The sequence below is a fragment of the Neltuma alba genome, unplaced genomic scaffold (genome assembly GCF_004799145.2).
Source record: "Neltuma alba isolate B1F8T4 unplaced genomic scaffold, ASM479914v2 tig00011920_pilon, whole genome shotgun sequence".
NCBI classification, from domain to species: Eukaryota; Viridiplantae; Streptophyta; class Magnoliopsida; order Fabales; family Fabaceae; genus Neltuma; species Neltuma alba.
Window position 1 is genome coordinate 178,502 of NW_021636512.1, and position 19,776 is coordinate 198,277.

Sequence of the window (19,776 nt, forward strand, 5' to 3'; positions counted from 1 at the left end):
GGGCTATAAGGCTTACAAACTTGCCAAGTGTTATGCCACCTATTAACATGTGATTTTTAATCCTATTATTTTATTCCTTTCCTATATGAGAACTTACATAATTCCCTCTATGTCTAAGGCTCATTTTTGGAGCCATTTTTATTAGATTTAAGGTTTTGATAATGACAAAGTAAATAGTTAAACTTCTTTGGATATCTTTACTAATGAGTGTTTATCGATAACTTTATGGATAAAAAGAGTCTTCGATCATGTATTAGATAAATGACTAAGTTTCTTTGAATTTAGGTACTACTAAGATTTTATCAATAACCTGTTAGATAAATGCGTTTTGGATAACGTTATGGATAAATGCGTTTTTGGATAACCTTATGGATAAATGCGTTTTGGACAACATTATGGATAAATGCATTTTTGGATAACCTTATGGATAAATGCATTTATCGATCATGTATTGGATAAATGGCTAAAATTCTTTTAATAGTGCTATTATTAAGTATTTATCAATTATTTGATTGATAAATGTCACACCTTACTTATATAATACCTTAGCATTCATTTAGAACCATTCCAGACCACTTTGGATGGTCTTAAGCTTAAAAATTTCAATTTGGATGTTAATTTTCGGAAAATTACTGTTCACTGTCCAGTTTTCAGATTACAGGTCCAACTTTGAAAAATCATAACAAATTCTAGAAAAATCGTATGGAGGTGTTCCAAAATTCTACGGAAAGCTCTTTCAATGCTCTTTAAGGGAAAAATATTCAACTGAACTCATCCTCATTGAAAACATACAGTTTATTGGATTAAAATTACTATTCATTTGGTAAAATCTGGACTTTCCAGATTCTGTGCCTTAACTTCGAAAATTCATATCTCATTGTATACACATCCAAATGATGTGATTTACCACTCATTTTAAAGCTTGGGATATGCATTATAAGTGTACCAAATTCCGTAGCTTAACTCATTCATATGATAGGTCGAACTGAAGCTTGAAATTAACTGCTTCAGGACCTACGTTTTATCCCTTAATATCTCTTTACTTTAATTCTTTTTATTTTTTTGGCATACCTAACATGGGCTTACTTTTTCCCATTCATGCTTATATACTTTCATTCATGCCATAAACATCCTAAGCACATACATTGAATTGATGGCATTCATAACATAACTTACAACATAGGAGAATTATACATTGAATAATAATATCAATCATTAGCATTAATAATTCTCCACTTCTTCTCCTTGCTTCTCATGCCCTTAGTGCCCATCATTGATTTGACCTAAATGGTTGGTTAGGGAGGGGGTGAGATTTGAGGGAATCTCAGTAGCAAACATTACCACATACATGCACAAGATGGATGCTAGTGTATGGTATGTAGTTTTTCATAAACTTAAATTAACTAGTGACATGCCATCATGCTTTATGCTTGGTATAAAAATGCATGGCCATGGGAACATATTAAAAACAGCATTTCCAGCAACAATCATCATGTCACAACATCATTCAAACAACAAATACAAACCAACACATAAGCATACCATATCAAGCACATAAAGGGTAAGTTCACTACCTTGCACCTCAAGCTTTCCTCTTACTTTTCCTTTGACTCCCTTGACTTTCCAACCATGGTAGCTTTCGCTCAACATTATCAAACATCCTCTTAGATGTTCCAAGATCCTAAACATAATCACATTGGTCACACAACCCATTAGGACTAAGAGATTACATAAAGTTCAAGACTAGCTTTCTTGAACCTCAACCCTTTCTCCTAGTCTTAGGGTTTTCGTTCTAACTTTTCTAACATAAATCTCATCATTTCCCATCCTTATGATCTATTTCCTATCAATTAGGACCACTTTAGATGGCTTTAGATTTAAGAATATCAAATCTAGAAATTTTGGTTCGCGGGTACTGTTCACGCAGAAACTCCAGAATTTTTGCTCAACTTTGAAAATTCATAATTAAATCTATAAAAATCCAAATTGAGTGCTTCCAAGTCTCACTGAAATATTATTAAGTTAAATTTAAATGAAAAATAGTTTCAGGAACCAATTCTATGCCTAACAGTACCAGAATTGTACGGAACTCGACACCCTTCCAAAAGCTTAACACTGTTTCCAGATTTCAAACCCTAACTTTGAAAAATCACCATAAATCGTACACATATCCAAATGAAGTGTTCTACCCATGGATTTAAAGCTCACAGAGTGTACTTTAAGCATGCCAAATTTCAGAACCAGATATGAACAGTAACTAATTCGAAAAAGCCATCAAATCAGCACGTAATTCTTCCAATTTTCACATAGATCCACTTGGATCTACCATACTTTGAGGTGTTCTAGCAAGATCTAACAACCAAACTCCCTTCCCCACTCATCAACCATTTCGACCAGCCATCAAAAGGGAGAGAAGACAGATTTTTCAACCTTAAAAGAGAAGGAAAACAAGACAAGAACACATCTAGAACCAAGATCTCACCTTGAATCCTTGATTGATGACCAAAGTTGATAGCTTTTCCTTGGTTCTCCTTCAAAACCCTCTCTTTTCCCTCTTCCTCTCACTTGGACGAAATTCCATCAGCAATTAGGGGGAGAAGAAGCTCATTAATGTGTACAAAATATCCCACCAACCATCATTAATGTTATGCCAAGTGTCATTAGCCTACTTAATCTTAATCCTCTCTCTTAATTAACTTAAATCATAATGTAATTAAATTCCAAAGTCAAGATCCTCTCCATTGGTAGCTTGACACTTGGAAAGCTTTAATTACCATCCATTAAAGGCTTGACAAGTGGCAACTTGTGGCCCAAGTAAAGTGCAAGACTCTGATTAATACTTTATCGGTGCACTTTTACTCCGGGTTTAATTTCTTTTCTCTAATTACAGTGCTCTGGCCTCTGTAATTATTTTTGTCAGATCCATAAATTCTCTTTAATTCTAGAGAGTATCTATGAATTTTCTTAGCCCATAACACTTCCTTTAAGCCTTGCATAAATTCATTTACTAAAATACCTTTTATCGGCAAAACCGGCTCTTTAATTTCTTAAAGCCACTCTACTGGCCTTTTGGTTGCGGGACTAATTTTATAAATTAGTACAACCTTTCAACTATTTAACCTCATTTTTGTATACACTTTTGAGGTCTCTTGCTATTTCAAATAATTACCTCAAACGGTATACTTTTTACCGGTCACAACCTCATAAATTCCATTTAAGTTGCCTCAGGGGTATTTTCATCTTTTCTCTTTATAGAAGAGTCTTAGAATATTATTTCCCATTTTCTAGGATTTTCTTAGAATTTTCTGTACACTCTTCCATTTTTGCCCTTGTTGGTCATAACTTTTTGAATTTACGGTTTTACCCCTGCTTAAGCCTAACCTCATAGAACCATCTCTTTGAGGTTTTAACTTACCCATTGGCCTGTATCTAGCCTCTTTTCTCTTTTTGGGCCTTCGAGACTTTACTGGAGCCTCTGACCTAGATTATACTGAAGCCCCTGAAAAACTTTTATTTTGCAGTTTAGTCCCTGAAACTGCTTTGACTTCCTTTCTCATTTTTGGGACTTCTGCTCACAGGGGTCTGGTAACCTATTTAATTTAGGCTATTTTTGAAACTTCTAGGCCTAAAAGTCTGGATGTTACAATAAACAAGATTTTTGATAAGCCATCAGATAAATGGTAAGTTTCTCTGTATAATTGTTAAGCTTTATTCGATTATCTGTTGCATTAAATGTTAGATCATGTCACACCTCTTTTATTACCTTATTATATAGCAATTAGAATCCTTTAGAATCAATACACAAGCCTTAAGTATGGAAAATATATGAATATGAACTTTTCAATTTGGTTTACTATTCACTATTCACAGCATTTTGGGTTGATTTAAAAATTTTATAACTAAATGTGGAAAAATCAAAATGAAGTGATTCTGATTTCTATTTGAAGCTTATCATGAGTTCTTTAAAAGAAAAATACTCATTAGCCTCATAACCATCTGAAACAGAGCTAGAAAATTTGACAAGTTGTACTGTTCATACAGTCAATTTTTGAATTTTTAGTATTTTAGCTCAATTTTGGAAGGACATAATTCTTAGCAAAAAGCTCCAAATTTAATGATCTATTACTTGATTTAAAGCTAAAAATGATATCTATAAGACTCTAAAATATCAGGTCTAGATTTGATCATTTGCTCATTATTTTATGTGATACAGGATTGTCACAGTTTAGGGCATTTTTATCCCCTAATTCATGATTCCTTGAATTTTTCTTCCTTTTTCTATGTGCCATACAAATCAAGCATTCCATGATCAATATTCTCAACATTAAGGCACATCATATATACATAGATATAAGCCAACCTTGTACAAAATTCATTACAACATTATAATAAAATTCATCAATATATTACATAATTTCACATAACATCATAGAATTCACATAGTTTTCTTAGCCCAACACTAGCTCCTTGCCCTTGCTCATGCTTGATCCACTTCCTAATTAGTATATAATTTAATATAAGAGGGAATGAGATTTCATAGAAATCTCAGTGACAATAAACTATAATTATTATGTAAATCAAGCAAGACATAACATGGCATGTTATAAAACTTCAAGACATCCTCAAAGGTCACATAAAATCATATTTTGCATCATACCAAAAGAGGAACATCAATACTTTCACATTGACATGTTTCTGCGCATTTGGCCAAAGTACAATCAAATGTCATCAAAACAACAATTACCACAACATAAGTTTCTTAATTCAAGCAATCAACATAATCACATTAAACAAGCAAGATAAACAATCAAATTATAATTCAATGCTACCTCTTAGTCCTTGTATAATTTGGTCTCCTTAAGGGAATATGATTCTCCTTGTTTCCTCTCCTCAAAGCCTATTAATCCAAGTATAATACAAGCTACATTAGCAATTATGTAACTTGAACATAACATTTAGTCTTAAACTCTCTTAATTCCACTTTTTCTTTGATTTTTAACAAAATTATTCCTCCTTTCATTTCAATAACCTCTTGGCTCATTCCTAAACAAATTTTTATGTAGAATTAAAATATCCAATCATAATAAAAATCAAATTCCTTTTCTTTCAAACTGTCTTGGCCGAATAGGGTTACATAGGTTTCCAAAAATTTTATTTTAGATTCTAATCATTTTAAACACTTCCCTTTAGTATTTCCTTACACAAAAACACATTTAAAACTCATTGAAATCATCAAATCAAAGTGAAACAAACTCCTACCCCAAGATTCTCCCTTGGCCAAATTGATGTATAAAGAAACTTAATTTGGTTTTCTTCAAAAAATCAACCCAAACACCACTTAAACATGCTTATTCCAAATCATATTTAAGGTTTTTATCCTTCCCTAAGGCATAAGCATTCAGACCAAAATTTCACAGCATTTCCCCTTAAATTTTCATTCAAAAACCTAACCAAAACAAGCTTTAATCTTAACCATAATGAGTTTTAGACATACATTGATGAATCCTTGATCAAAGCTCACTAATTCCTTGTCCTAAAGCACTCAAAATTTTGGGTTTTCAAGTCAGAAAAATGGTTGGATAGAACCTCCCCAAGTTTGCTAATTTTTCACATATTTTTAGGTATTTTGAGGGGGTATTTAGAGGCCAATAAATCTGCCACCTCCCCCCTCAATTGGATGTGCAAAGTGCCACCTAAGAGGGGCACTTGACTGTCGCCAAGTGTGGAATAAGTTCAGATCAATCCAAGTGTCCAATTCCTAGAATATTCCAAATCTTGTAGGAAATTAGGCCTTCTCTAAGCCTAATGTGGGACTCACTTATGGTTTAGGATGACTTGAAAAGATGGCCTACAAACCAAATCACAATCCAAACTATTTTGAAACTTTATCAATTACTATTCACTAGTAACAGTCCATAATTTTTCTAGGCCTCCAAAATTCATTTCTCTCCATGAAAAATCCTATTTTAATATAAGGATATGATTTGAAAATTTTTATAACATTTCTCCACTTCTAACTATTTATTCTAAATTTTTTCCGATTAGGCCTCTATCGATAAAACTATGAGGGGATAAATTTCCTGAAATTAATCCCTATGCTTACAAGACCTAAAACCAATTTTATAAATTCAAACAAATATTTAGATAATTAATCCATATTTGTTCCAGAATTATTGAGGCCTCTAACTATTTAAAATAATTATTCTCCTCCGATTTTTTACTATTTTCCTGAAAAACCTCTGTGTTCGAAAAATTCTATAATAATTCATTTTCATATAATTTTCACTTTTAGGGCCTCCATCGAGGTTCCAAAACCTCTAATTCACCTATAATTTTCTGAGAATTTTTTAAATTTTTCTCAAATTTTTCCGTTTTGCCCTTCCTAGACTAATAGTTCTAAAAATGCCAACTCGGGTCCTATTGGGGTTTCATAGCAAAGTTGTTTCCTCTCTCTGTCTACTTCCTATCTTGGCCCCTATTCAAATTTTCTAACCCTCTATGTTTAGATGAGATTTTCAAGATGCGACAGATCATTTGTTGGATCATTAAATGTTGGATTAGATTTTGGATCATTGGGTTGATCGAATATGTTTTTGATAAATCCCTGTGTATTATGAGTTCAAATGCTGTTAAGTGTTTATCAATAACGTGTTAGATCATCATTGTGCTAGATAATATGTTAGATAAATATGTTGTTCGATCATTGGTGAAACTGGTTCAATATGAGTACTTTTTAGGAAATTATCGATCACCTCATGGATAATTCAAATGATTGATAAGCTATCAGGCAAAGAGGATAATCTTTCTCACTATTAACAAAGGGTTAATTGATCACCTTATTGATTAAAAGGTATTCGATCACATGACAGATAACTTGTAAGTTCCTTCAAGACACATACTGTTTGGAATGCTTTATACTTTACCAATCACCTCATCGATCAACCACTTATCGATAACTTGTCCCAACATTGCTTTACTAAACTTCTTTGATTGATTGATCAATTATTCGAACATGTACCTCTCTATTTTACTCAATTCAATGTCTCTTGGTCAATAATCGATCACTTGATCAATAATTAAATTATCAATCACTTAATCGATTAATGTCATGGTTTTCTATCTGTATCAATCTAAGTCTTTTAGAATAGCTTTTAAGATAACTTGTTCGATCAAAGTTTTATTGATAACTTTTCATATTAACAAGTTCAAAGTATCTTTACGCAGTTACTTATATTATTGATAATTTGTTCAATAAAGTATTTATCGAACAACTATTCTATAAATTACAAACATATTTCTTTGAACCGTTCTTCAAAATGATCTTTCAAAAAATATATTTTCGTATTATCTTGAAGCTTTTCTCAGTCTTCATTATTCATCTTATTTTCTTATAAAAAAACAATGAAGGCATATAATGATAAAAGAATAAATTGTGCACTGAATTCAGCAGTACTTTATTAACTAAAATCACTTTGTACATATTTTATCATTTATCGATCATATGTTCCATAAACGAATGATCCATAATGACTTCATAAATGTTCTCTTCTTTTAGGTCTGATTCCCTTGCTATTAATCGATAACCTTATTGATCAAGGGATTATCGATCAAGACTTCAATCAAATTGATTCTTTTGACTCTTTGATTTTCTGATCTTTGATCTTATGTTTTTCATATGTTGTTTTAATTCCAAGAATCAACGTTTCTTCTGTTATTTATTCATGATCACTTGAAAAGAAAACTTACATTTTTTCCAAGACACTTCTACAGATAACAAAGCACAATAGCTATATTATAGGCTCAACCTATTGTGTCAGAAGCATTTATTATGAACAAACGTTGTAACTACCAAACATATGCAATCGATACTCCAATGGCTACAAACTCTTGTGTCTAATGGAAAACTAAAAGTCTCCAACTATAAATGGCGCAAAGAGCATTAAATGAAGGATTGAATGAACCGAGCTACCATCTGTGCAAATTAATGCGCGCATTCATTGATTTGCTTTTACACTCCAAACTTTAGTGTTTATCATATTATACTCTATGAGAGAGTCTGTAATTTCTTTTACTCGACTTTGTGAGTGATTTAAAAGTGTGGACTCTTGAGCGGATTGTAACCTTACAGGTAGTGAAAGGGAGTGATTGAGGGTGACTCAAATGCTATACTGTGGCACTAAGAGCTCATTGAATCTCGGGGTTTAGTGAAAACTCATAGGCACTCTGAGGACTGGACGTATAATCTCCTGTGTCATTCTTCATTTGTTCATACTTGGTGAAATCTTTCTAATCCTGTCTCCATTACTTTAATTGAGTATTTATTTTGTTAAGTCAATTTTTTATATATCACCCAATTCACCACCCCTCTTGAGTGAAACTGCCACTAACATTTCCAATTCAATATCTCCAACTCTTTCATGCCAAAAGCCTCCTTTTGTTATAGGAAAGTTCCATATTTCTAAACTTTATATTGTTGATTACCTAAAATCCATTCTTTATCGACATAATTCAGCTTTAAATATTATTAAAGTCAATCTCTTTGTTGTCAATGGTCAAGAATATTTTTTATAATCTCTTATAAATTCTCAAGTAATTTTTTCATTTTTTTTAAATTATTAAGGCCTCTATATATAGTTTAAATAATTAATTTTGGCTAACTTTTCATTATTTAGCCAAAAATACCTTTAAATACAAAAGATCCTATAATAAATTCTTTTTACTCTTTTAACACCTCTAGAGCCTCAAATACTATTCTAAACCCTCTATTCTTTTTTTTTTTTTATGATTTCTGAGAATTTTCTAAAATTTTGGGTATACTTTTCTATTCTACCCTTCCTTGACTAGAAATTTTAAAAATAATAGTTCGGTCCCTGCCTGTGTCTCAACTCAAAAGTTGTTTCACCTATATCTCTACTATACTTTCTTCCTCTTGCCTTAGTCCTAAGAAACTCTCACTTTGTAATTTAGTCCCTAGAAATCCTTTTATCCCTTCATGGAATCTCTAGGACTTCTGCCAAAACGAACTATAGGAACTTCTATCAAAAAGAGTCAGATAGCCTTCTTGTCTTTGACTACTTCCTGTACATTTGAGCTCAAAATTTGGGATGTTACACCATGCTCATGAAGATCCTCTTCCTCAGGATATTCATATGAATCCTTTTCAAGGTCTATCTCTGGGTCCTCCTCAATGTCCATCTCTGGATCTTCCCCAGGATCTATCTCAGGGTCGTCCTTGGGATCCATCTCAGGATCCTCCTCTGGATTCATCTCAGGATCCTCCTCTAGATCTATCTCACTCAATGATTTGTATTGCAGAAGCACATCATCCATATATTTTATACTAAACAAACCATAAGAATGAGTTTTAGTGTCAAACGAAGCCTCTTGCTTCATTTTTGCCTAAAAGAAATTTTGAATCAATATTTAATAAAATTATTTTAAAACATAAAAAATCATTATAAAGACACTAAAAACTCAAAAATAAATATTCAATTGCCTTCTAAAATAGGCAAACCATATATCATAGTGAAGATAATGAATTTAGGGATTTTTAGAGACAAACTGTACCTCAAACATAGGCTTCACGTGCCTACACACTCCTAAAGAAGAATAAATCCTGAAAAAATAAAAATAAAAATGGTGAAACCCACTCTCACCACCGACGCGTGGACATCACACGCTACAGTAAAAGCCACTACCGACAACGACATATAACAGTTAGGCAGACTCCACACGCCATTGTGGCTTTGATGATGACGCCACGTGGCAGTTCTGGCCCCTTTTTTATTAATTTGTTTTTAAAGTTTAATCTTTTTTTTAGGCCTAAATAGTTTTGGGCCTTTTTTTCTTAAAACAATATTGGTCCTAAAAAAAAGGCTGGCAAATACTTTTTATATATACATATATACCAAAACGGTGTTGTTTTGCAGTGACACTGTTTATCTTCAACCTCTAGCCAGGTCAGCCCAGCCTGGTTGGCGAGATGGATGGGGTCCGTCAGACCCGAAACTTCTTTTCACCATATTTTTATTGTCTAAAGTCCAATTTTTATGTTCTTGTTATCATTTTCTTTATTTTTTCGAACTCCATGCAATGAGATAATTTTTAAAACCTAAAAACGTGATTCTCAAAAGAACCAAAGACAAAAAAAACTAAACCTCTAAAAGAGATTCTCACTCATTATGAGTTTCATGCCTCGAAGTCTACATTTTTAGCCTTGTTCGGATGTTTTCAATTATTTCCTTACATTTTTCTTTATAGACTAATGGTACACAGTAACAAGAAACAAGCAAAAAAAAATGGAAAACCGAAAAAGAAACAAACTTTGTGTATAGACTTGAAAAGGCAGTAAGCAAAACATAGACTTTTATGTTTACAGATATAAAACACATATATTATAAAGAAGGATTTCCATAATATTTGAGAGCAAATTGCACATGGGAACAGATTGGTAACCCAGATGGACACAAAAAAAAAATAGATTAGGCACACAAAAATATACAGGCTACAGGAAAAAATCAAAGCTCTAATACCATTGTGAGTTTTAGGCATATCTGGAATGCAGATAAGTATTTTTGGTACCCATGCATGATCTGATCATGTAGACGGAGTCAGACTTTTTTAGTTATACAACAAGTATATTGTGAAGAGAGAATAAGAGAATTAGAAGGGAGAAGAGTTATAGAGAGAAAAAACTTCCCGAAGAGAGAACTATCGCGCGCGCGCGCGCACGCATGCATCCTTCAGTTTTAAAAACTGTTCCCTCCAAAAAATAAAGGGTATTTTACAAGTAATAACCCTTAATTTTTAGTTTATTATAATTTGGACCCTAAACCTTATGGGTTTGGGCCTAATCTACCAAGAGTTGATCGAGCTAAGTCCAATAATTTCCTACTCTAGACTGTTTATGCTGTTATTGAGACTTTTTAGTAATTATCTTTTTCCTTTGGGACTTCATTGTAATTCTCCTTAATATTTTTTATAAACATGAAAAAGCCAAGCATAAAATGGGAGGGAGGAGTATATTTGACAACATGAATTTTATCATATCACCCATGAAATATAGTTTATACGCTAAACATGAAAGTTCTTTAAAGCTGAGAAAATGGCATTAAAAGACCCTTGAAATAGCAAAACAGTGAAAAATTGCTTGGAGAGATTGGGTCTTAAATTGCAATTATCAAAATCAAGGTTAAAAGACCAAAAAGCCCTTCTTTCTTCTCTTCTAACTTCCTCTCTCTCTGTCTCTCTTCTTCCTTTTCTTTCCTTCTTCTACTCTCTTTTGTCTTCCTTCTCCACTCATGAACCTATTAAGCCACCATTAATGCAATCCAAAAAATTGCTTGGATACTTGCTCTAGAACCATAATTTTCTTCCATGTTTTTCCCAACCCATTGATTTGCAATAGGGGAAATGAAAACATGTTAATCATGGAGCTTCTATATTTAATTTTTTGCAAAACATGTAATGCTAATATAGTACTCTTCATATGAAAGCTCTTATTCTCCACAATCTCTCTCTATTCCACAATCTTATCTCATGCTGATATAGTATATCTATGACTTGTGGAACAAAACCTCCACTCAAGTTTCAAAGACCAACTTCATGCTTATCACAGTTCAGATCAAAAACTACTATTGTATATAGCAGATCAAAGTAACTATGTATGGTGAAAAAGTAATTGAATATCTAAGACCTAGAATCACCACTGATACAAACATAAGCCTGTAGAATTACATCAGTTAAATCACTGTCAATGACAAGTCTAATATGAAAAATAACAAGTCTAATATAGAAAATAACAAGTGTTGAAAAGCTACTTACATTAACTTGAGTTTTAACAGAAATTGACATCATTTTCACAATTTAGTTGTGAATGACAAATCTAGTATGGGAAATAACAAGTCTAGTATGATAAATAATAAGTGTTGAAAAGCTATTCATATGAACTTAAGTTTTAATTGAAGTTGGCATTATTTCCATGATTTTGTCACGAATGACAAGTCTAGTATGAGAAATAACAAGTCTAATATAGAAAGCAACAATTCACATTAACTTAAGTTTTAGCAAAATGTGACATTATTTTCATAATTTAGCTATAAATAACAAGTCTAGTATGAAAAATAACAAATCTAGTATAAAAAATAACAAGTGCTGAAAAGTTATCCACATTAACTTTAGTAGAAATTGACATTATTTCACAATTTAATTGTGAATGAAAAGTTTGGTGTGAAAAATAATAAGTCTAGTATAAGAAATAACAAGTATTGAAAAACTATTTACATTAACTTAAGTTTAATAGAAATTAGCATATAGTAATTTCATAGAAAGTTGCCATTATTTCCACATTTCATTACCAAATGACAAGAGTAATAAGTCAAATGATAAGAGTGGTAAGCGAAATGACAATTCTGTCATGAGGTTTCTCATGAAATTAAGTTTCATGAAAAATTGTTATTATTTCCACATTTACCTACCAAATGACAAGAGTGGTAAGCTAAATGACAAGTTTGGTAAGCAAAATTACAAGATTGTTACTGAGTTTCCAATGAAATTAAATTTTCTGAAAAGTTATCATTATTTCCACATTTCACCGCCAAATGACAAGAGTGGTAAGCTAAATAATAAGAGTGATAAGCGAAATAACAATTCTGTGGTTGAATTTCTCATGAAATTATGTTTCATGGAAACCTGACATTATTTCCACATTCATTAAGGACCCAAACCTGAAGTAAAGGATATGAAGAGAAAAAAAGAAAGCTTATATTAGAAAATGCCATTAGAATCTCAGAGCATTCACTAACAAACCAATGGAGAATCTCCAACTTAGGAAAAACACTCTGTAATATTTGATGATCTATTCATATGGCCAATGGCCTATTTATAGCTGAATCACATAGATAAAATAATTAAACAAAGTTTGAAAATTAATGATAATAGAAGGATAAAATCTAATCCTACTTAGTGGATAATGCCACTTATTTCTCAATTGAAAGCAACAAAAAATAATTCAAAACAATTCAAAATAGAATCAACTCATAATCCCTTGATTTTTGCTAGCAGATTTTCTTAGATAAGTCAGCAACAGCTTATAGGTCTTAACAATATTTCATTGTCAAATAACAAGAATGATAAGTCAAATGACAAAAAACGTAAGCCAAATAACAAGTTTAATAAGAAAAATTACAAGTTTGACACTGGGTTTTTTATTAGCTTTAGAATATTCCATAAATCTATCTTATTACTATTTAGAACTATTAAATACAAAACATCAACATTGTTCTTCCAATAAACAAAAAACCAATATTTCCAAATCCTCATGTTGCTGTCATCAAAATGACAAGTCTATAATTACAATACTATTAGGCAAAATTACAATAATAGTAAATCAAATAACAAAAAACCAGAGAGGCTTTGATGGCAACCAATTTTTCAGTTAGCCATTTGAATTTGAGAAATTGGTAGAAAATAAAGTTTGAAAAATACTATGAAGCTGCTAGCAAAAGATAGGAAAATCAAGAATTTGAATTCAATATAATTTTATTCCATCAGCTCAATCATTTACATAAGAAAATTAAACCTAATAGCCTCTTCGATTACCAAAGTTGACATTAGAATTTTATAACTTGAGCATTCAAAATGACAATATTCTGATTCACTCCCTTCACTATAGCACCTGAAACTTTACACTTAAATTAACAACCATTACCTCCTTTCATTTTCCCTTTCACACTTTGCCATTCCTCATGTCATAACCCCTCTCTATCACAATCAAACCCACAAAAATCATACATGAACAATCAGATTAGAAAAATAAAAATATCTCACCTTAAACTAATCACAACCTCCTCCAATTAACGTTTTCCATCATCAACTTCAGCTCTCACTCCCTCCCAAAGTATAACACCCAATGCATGATAATAGAACTCACAAACTTGAAGAACAATATCATAGTGCTTGGTCTCAGATGGAAGAATCGAAGGAGACTGCAGTTAGAAATATTACTCACTTGATTCCCAGGCTTGGAAACTGCAAAACATGTCATCCCTTCTTTCTCTTCTTACTCCCCCCATGAATTTTTTGTGTCTACCTTCATAAATAGTTTTCAATAACAGAGGGGCATTTTAGTCTTTTAGGTGTGATTTGCTAATTGTAATTTAAGACCTGATCCTTCCAAGCAATTAAACTTATTCAAATACCCATTTCGCTATTTTGTTAATTTAAGGGTTTGTGATTGCGATTTTTCCTTAATTGAATCCGCCGGCCATCTATTAAAAAACAATAAATTTTCACGCGCGCGCGTCGGTGATATCTTTTCTCATGAGCCCCAATTTTCTTCATTGGAGCTTGAGGCTCCATTTTTCGTCAATTCCCATTCCAAATTTCCAATCGTTCACTGTTGTGCCACCGAAAATGGAGATTGAGGAATGCAAAACCCTGAAAATTTTACAGCCCAACCCAAAATCCTCCGTCTTCTACCTCTACCTCAATCGTCCTTCACAACGCAATGCTCTCTCCTCTGATTTCTTTACCGAATTACCCAAAGCTCTCCATTATCTCGATCACAACCCCCAAGTCAACGTCATCGTCCTTTCCGGTGCGGGCGGCCACTTTTGCTCCGGCATCGACCTCAACTCGCTTAGTTCCACCTTCAAGGACCATTCATCCAGTGACCGCGGCCGCTCTGGGGAGAAACTCCGACGACACATCCTGGGCTTGCAGGATGCCATCACCGCCATCGAACGATGCCGGAAACCCGTGATTGCCAGCATACAAGGCGCTTGCATCGGCGGCGGAGTCGACATTATTACCGCCTGCGATATTAGGCTTTGCACCAAGGACGCCTTTTTTTCGGTGAAAGAGGTCGATTTGGCCATCACGTCCGATCTTGGAACTTTGCAGAGGTTGCCGAGTATAGTTGGGTACGGTAATGCTATCGAGCTGGCTTTGACAGCGAGGAGATTTTCGGGTCTGGAAGCAAAGGAGCTTGGTCTAGTTTCTCGAGCTTTCGATTCTAAGCATGAATTGGATGAAGCTGTGTGGGATGTCGCCGAGGTGAGTCACCTTAGCGCGCGTCTTCTTAACTGTCCAAAACTGTTTACTTGATTCTTGTCTAGTAAAAGTAGAATTATTTAATTGATAGCACTTTTCGGGACACACATTTCATTTTAATGACTTGGTTTTAGGACATCTCTAGCTTGGACTAATGGTTTCGCTTCTTCTGTTACTCCGCCAACACCAATGTAAATTTAAAGTTAATTATATCAGTTATTTTTCATTCCAATGTGACCTATCATTTATCCGTGAAGTATTCACTAGCATCCATGAGACCAATTGTGGTGGGCTATTTTGCTTTTAGTTTTTCTATAGTAATAGATTCAAGTTAACCAAATATACTGTCAGAATTATTGGTGTTGCTTGCATCCCTTTTTATGCGCAGGATTTGCTAGATGAGTAGTGGAAATGTCATTTAAATTGGAGATAATAATAATAATAATAATGTTTTACATTGCTAGCCTTATTCATTTTCGATTGTTATATGTCATCCTTGTGTACGGGCCATGCTAATATTCCCTTATTCCAATTGTATTGGATGTCCCTGTAATTTTTATGTGGTAACAGCTCATGCGTATTATTATTGAGAATAGAGAGTTACATATATAGGGAGAAAAGAGGATAAAATCAGATTTGATTCTATCACTTAGGTAGTTCCTAGAATCTCGGAAATAATAAAGACAGATTACAAGCGAAAATAAATCCCATGAGCTTAGGGATCCCAATCTCACAGACAAAAGGAAAAATAGGTCACAAGGCAATAGGCCCAAGAAGTTGGCGGTAGGCCCAAACTTCCTCCAACAGTCCCCAAAGGACTACTAGCCCCATTCTTTTGGAAAAGACGGAAGGCATGTAAGGTTTTAGTGGGGATAACTAGACACATCTTCTTGTGGAGTCTAGGGTGAAGGTGACCCACACTGTTCACGTTTTATGAATATAATATGGTCTTCTATAAATTTTTATATGATATATTGATCGTTATTTAAAGTGTATTGTGCTGGAGTTCCATTGTCCATTCCAGATATGGCTCTCTGTTTACATGTGTAACTGGATAGGCTATTGCCCAAGTTGTTCATTGGAGAACCTCTAGGTTGGTTGACACAAAACTAGAGTGGGTCCTAAGATAAATCTTAGAGGCATTTCATTCATTTAGTTCTGATAAGTCTATTTTTCCTTGTAACTATATTTTTTCATGTTGCTTTTAGAGTGATGATTCCTATTTTGCATCTTCCACGTAAGTGCAAGATGAGTCTCGCTAGGATTGGTAAAGTATGGTTACTTAAAACTTTAATTTGGTCATTATACTTAGAAATGACAACAAATCCACTCTGAATTAGATGAGCAGGGCTGAATTCCTTGCTTAATTCTTCTCATTCACTTCATTGCTTCCTTTCCTTTACTTCTCTTGTTCTTCCACAGCATCAAGATGCCATTGTTCTGACACCATAATTTGACACTTGACAGCAATCGCTGCAAAGTCTTCCCTTGCAGTCATTGGGACAAAAGCTGTGTTACTCAAAAGTAGGGACTTAACCGTGGAGCAAGGGTTGGATTATGTTGCTACTAGAAACGCTGCAACTCTGCTATCCAATGATTTGCATGAAGCAGTGTTGGCACACATCCAGAAACGGAAGCCAACTTTTGCCAAGCTTTGAATGTGTCAAGTATAGCATACATCTGGCAAGTAATACACTTTATGTTTATGTTGCAAATAGTGATAAGTGTTCTACATGTTTAAGTTCAATGGTTGTACGCATACTTTTGTATCCAAGTTAATGCAAGTAATGACTAATTGAGGAAGTAGTCATTTTTATCGCAATGTTAAAAGGTCACCTACTGTGCCTATGTATACCTGTTGTACTTAGTGGTTGAAGACAGGAAATAAGAACATGAGCTCTCGGTTCTTCCTTCTTCCTGGTGACAACAGAAAATATGCATCAGTACTGAGTGAACTTTATTAACAGATGCTTATAGAAACTTGACATTTGCTGCATTGATATTGCCTAAATGAGCCTTTTTAATGGAGTCATTCCCTGCCCCGAAAAGAACATGTTTACGGAAATCGGAGGAAGTTAACTTTTGTAGATATCTGGTTTGGCCTTGCTAGAACTTGGCTGAGCTGCCGAGATAGCTGCCTCTCTGTTTCTTGGAACAGACACTTGTACTTTCTTATTTTAGTTGTTAGTGTTTGTGTGTGTAGTGGAACTTGGTTTTACGGAAAGAAAATTCAATGCTGATTCTGGGGAAGGGGGTTTCTACATTGAAACTCTCATTGAGAAGCGTGTGATTAGCCATGCCGCATAAGACAGGTAAGCAACAAAGAATGTTTGGAAGGCTTTTCATTTTGGAAGTTCTTATTTTACCTGTCACATGGTTCCTTTTCTTATTGGTTTTTGTTGAAAGACAAAGCCCAAGGCCCAAGCCAAATAAACTTAGTTTTACTTATTAAGTAGTTTTTTTCAGTTACTCATTTATCTTTCCGTCTTAGATTAGATAGGGATAGATAACAGTATCTTATCTTTAGTCTTCCTTGTTCGGTTATATATATATGATGTATTCCTTCTCATTCAATAATATAAGATATACAGAATTGTTCTATTAACTTCATGGTATCAGAGCGGGTGCGAATTCGGCCTTGTTCATCATGATCTGTTAAAGTCACGTGAAGCCTCCTTGCGACCAGAGATATTTGGCGACTTGGAGACGAGAACTTGCGACCAGAGCAGAAGCCTCCTCGTGACCAGAGATATTCGGTGACTTGGAGACGAAAAACTTGCGACCAGAGGTACTCGGTGACTCGGAGACGTGAACCTACGACCAGAGATACTCGGCGACTCGGAGACGTGAACTTGCGACCAGGAGCCTCCTTGCAACCAGAGGTACTCGGCGATTCAGAGACGTGTGCCAGCGACCTGAAACCTCCTCGCGACCAAAGGTACTCGGCAACGTACACTAACTACTGCTTCTCGACGCACCCAGGAACCGGTTACACGAGTCGCGACTTGAGGAACCAGTTACACAAGTCGGACACAGACGACGATGACACTTGAGGAACTTCCACCCTTGTTCGGATCAATGAGACGATCCGGAGGAAACCCAAACGCGCCACCCTCGGCTCTTACAGTAGGTATAATACCACAACAATCTGCTTCCTCTTCGTCTACATCATCACCGATGGGAACAGAGCCAGTATCTTCTGCTGAGACACAACAAATGATAATTGCCCATAAACTGAATGGAAGCAATTACTTACAGTGGTCTCAAAGTGTTCTCATGTATTTGAGAGGAAGAAGGAAGGAAGAATACATCACGGGAGAAGCCCCACAGCCAAAACCTGGTGACAGTAATTATAATACATGGTTTGCTGAGAACAACCTTGTAATGACTTGGCTGTGTAACTCGATGACCGTAGAGATTAGTGAAGGCTACCTACTTGCTAAGACAGCAAAGGAGATATGGGACGCAGCAAGAAGAACCTATTCTGCCATAGACAACACTGCAGCACTATTTCATATCAAGAGACTACAAAGAGAGCTAAAACAGGGTTCTATGACTGTAACTCAATATTATACTGCCCTTACGCGCCTGTGGCAGCAGCTGGATATGTTTGATATCCATGAATGGAGTTGCAGTGGTGATGCTCAATTATACAGAAAAATAGTTGAGAAAGAAAGGACCTATGAATTTTTGCTCGGCCTTATAGATGCATTTGAAGACGTGAGAGGAAGAATCATGGGGTTAAAGCCGCTGCCATCGTTATTTGAAGCATTCAACATGGTAAAATGTGAAGAGAGCAGGAAGCAACTCAGAATATATTTACACCATCAGAAAACTCTGCCTTGACAGTACAAGGCAGTAATGTACTTGAACCAAGAGGAAAGAAGAATTCAAAAGGCTGGTGTGATCATTGCAACAAAAATGGTCATACTAGGGACATATGCTAGAAGCTGCATGGCAAACCGGCTAATCTGAAACAAAGAAGAAGACCTGAAAGCAAGAGCTATTCTGCAGTAGTTGATGAGGAGAAGAATGGAGAAACCTTAAGCCGAGAAGAATTACAAGTGTTTATTTTGCTGAATATTTCATGCTCATATCTTATTCCATATGATTGGGTTACAATATATAGAGTCCGGATGAGAAATAATATCCGGTTACAATCAATCAGTCATAAATTACATATATTGCAATATCTCAATAAATCAGGAAATATATCTTCTAGCTAATATCATGGGCAATTAATGGAGAGAATCAAGGGAGATAATCAGGGGCTTTCTAACACTCCCCCTCAAGCTGGAGAGTAAATGTCACCCATTCCCAGCTTGCTTCGAAGCCCTTCAAACTTGACTCTGGCTAAAGGTTTGGTCATGACGTCAGCAATCTGATCAGTTGAGCGCACATAGCTCAGGTTAATTGTGCCATCTTCAACCTTTTCTTTGATGAAGTGCCGATCAATGTCAACATGCTTTGTTCGGTCATGATACACAGGATTCTTGGTCATTTCAATGCTGGCTTGGTTGTCACACCAGAGGTTCATAGGTCCTTCATAGGAAATTCTCAATTCCTTCAGAAGTCTGATCACCCACATTCCTTCACATACCCCCAGGGCTACAGCTCTTAGCTCAGCTTCAGCACTACTCCTTGAGACTACTGTCTGTTTCTTGCTTCGCCAAGTGACTAGGTTTCCCCAAACATAAGTGCAGTATCCTGTGACAGATCTTCTGT

At 34.7% G+C, this 19,776-nt stretch overlaps 1 protein-coding gene across 1 annotated transcript; it reads left to right on the forward strand.

The window, feature by feature from the left end:
• The first annotated feature begins 14,359 nt into the window (after positions 1–14,359).
• Positions 14,360–17,051, forward strand: LOC114719534 (delta(3,5)-Delta(2,4)-dienoyl-CoA isomerase, peroxisomal-like). Its single transcript, XM_028905048.1, has 2 exons — positions 14,360–15,058; positions 16,519–17,051. The coding sequence occupies exons 1-2, from the start codon at positions 14,413–14,415 to the stop codon at positions 16,707–16,709; spliced, it is 837 nt and encodes a 278-aa protein (XP_028760881.1). The 5' UTR covers positions 14,360–14,412; the 3' UTR covers positions 16,710–17,051.
• The last annotated feature ends 2,725 nt before the right edge of the window (positions 17,052–19,776 follow it).

Bases quoted from the DNA above. Each gene is read 5' to 3' on its own strand.
- LOC114719534 (XM_028905048.1), top strand. From the start codon at position 14,413: ATGGAGATTGAGGAATGCAAAACCCTGAAAATTTTACAGCCCAACCCA. The intron at 15,059-16,518 runs GTCACCTTAGCG...GACACTTGACAG, and splicing joins GTGGGATGTCGCCGAGGTGA to CAATCGCTGCAAAGTCTTCC.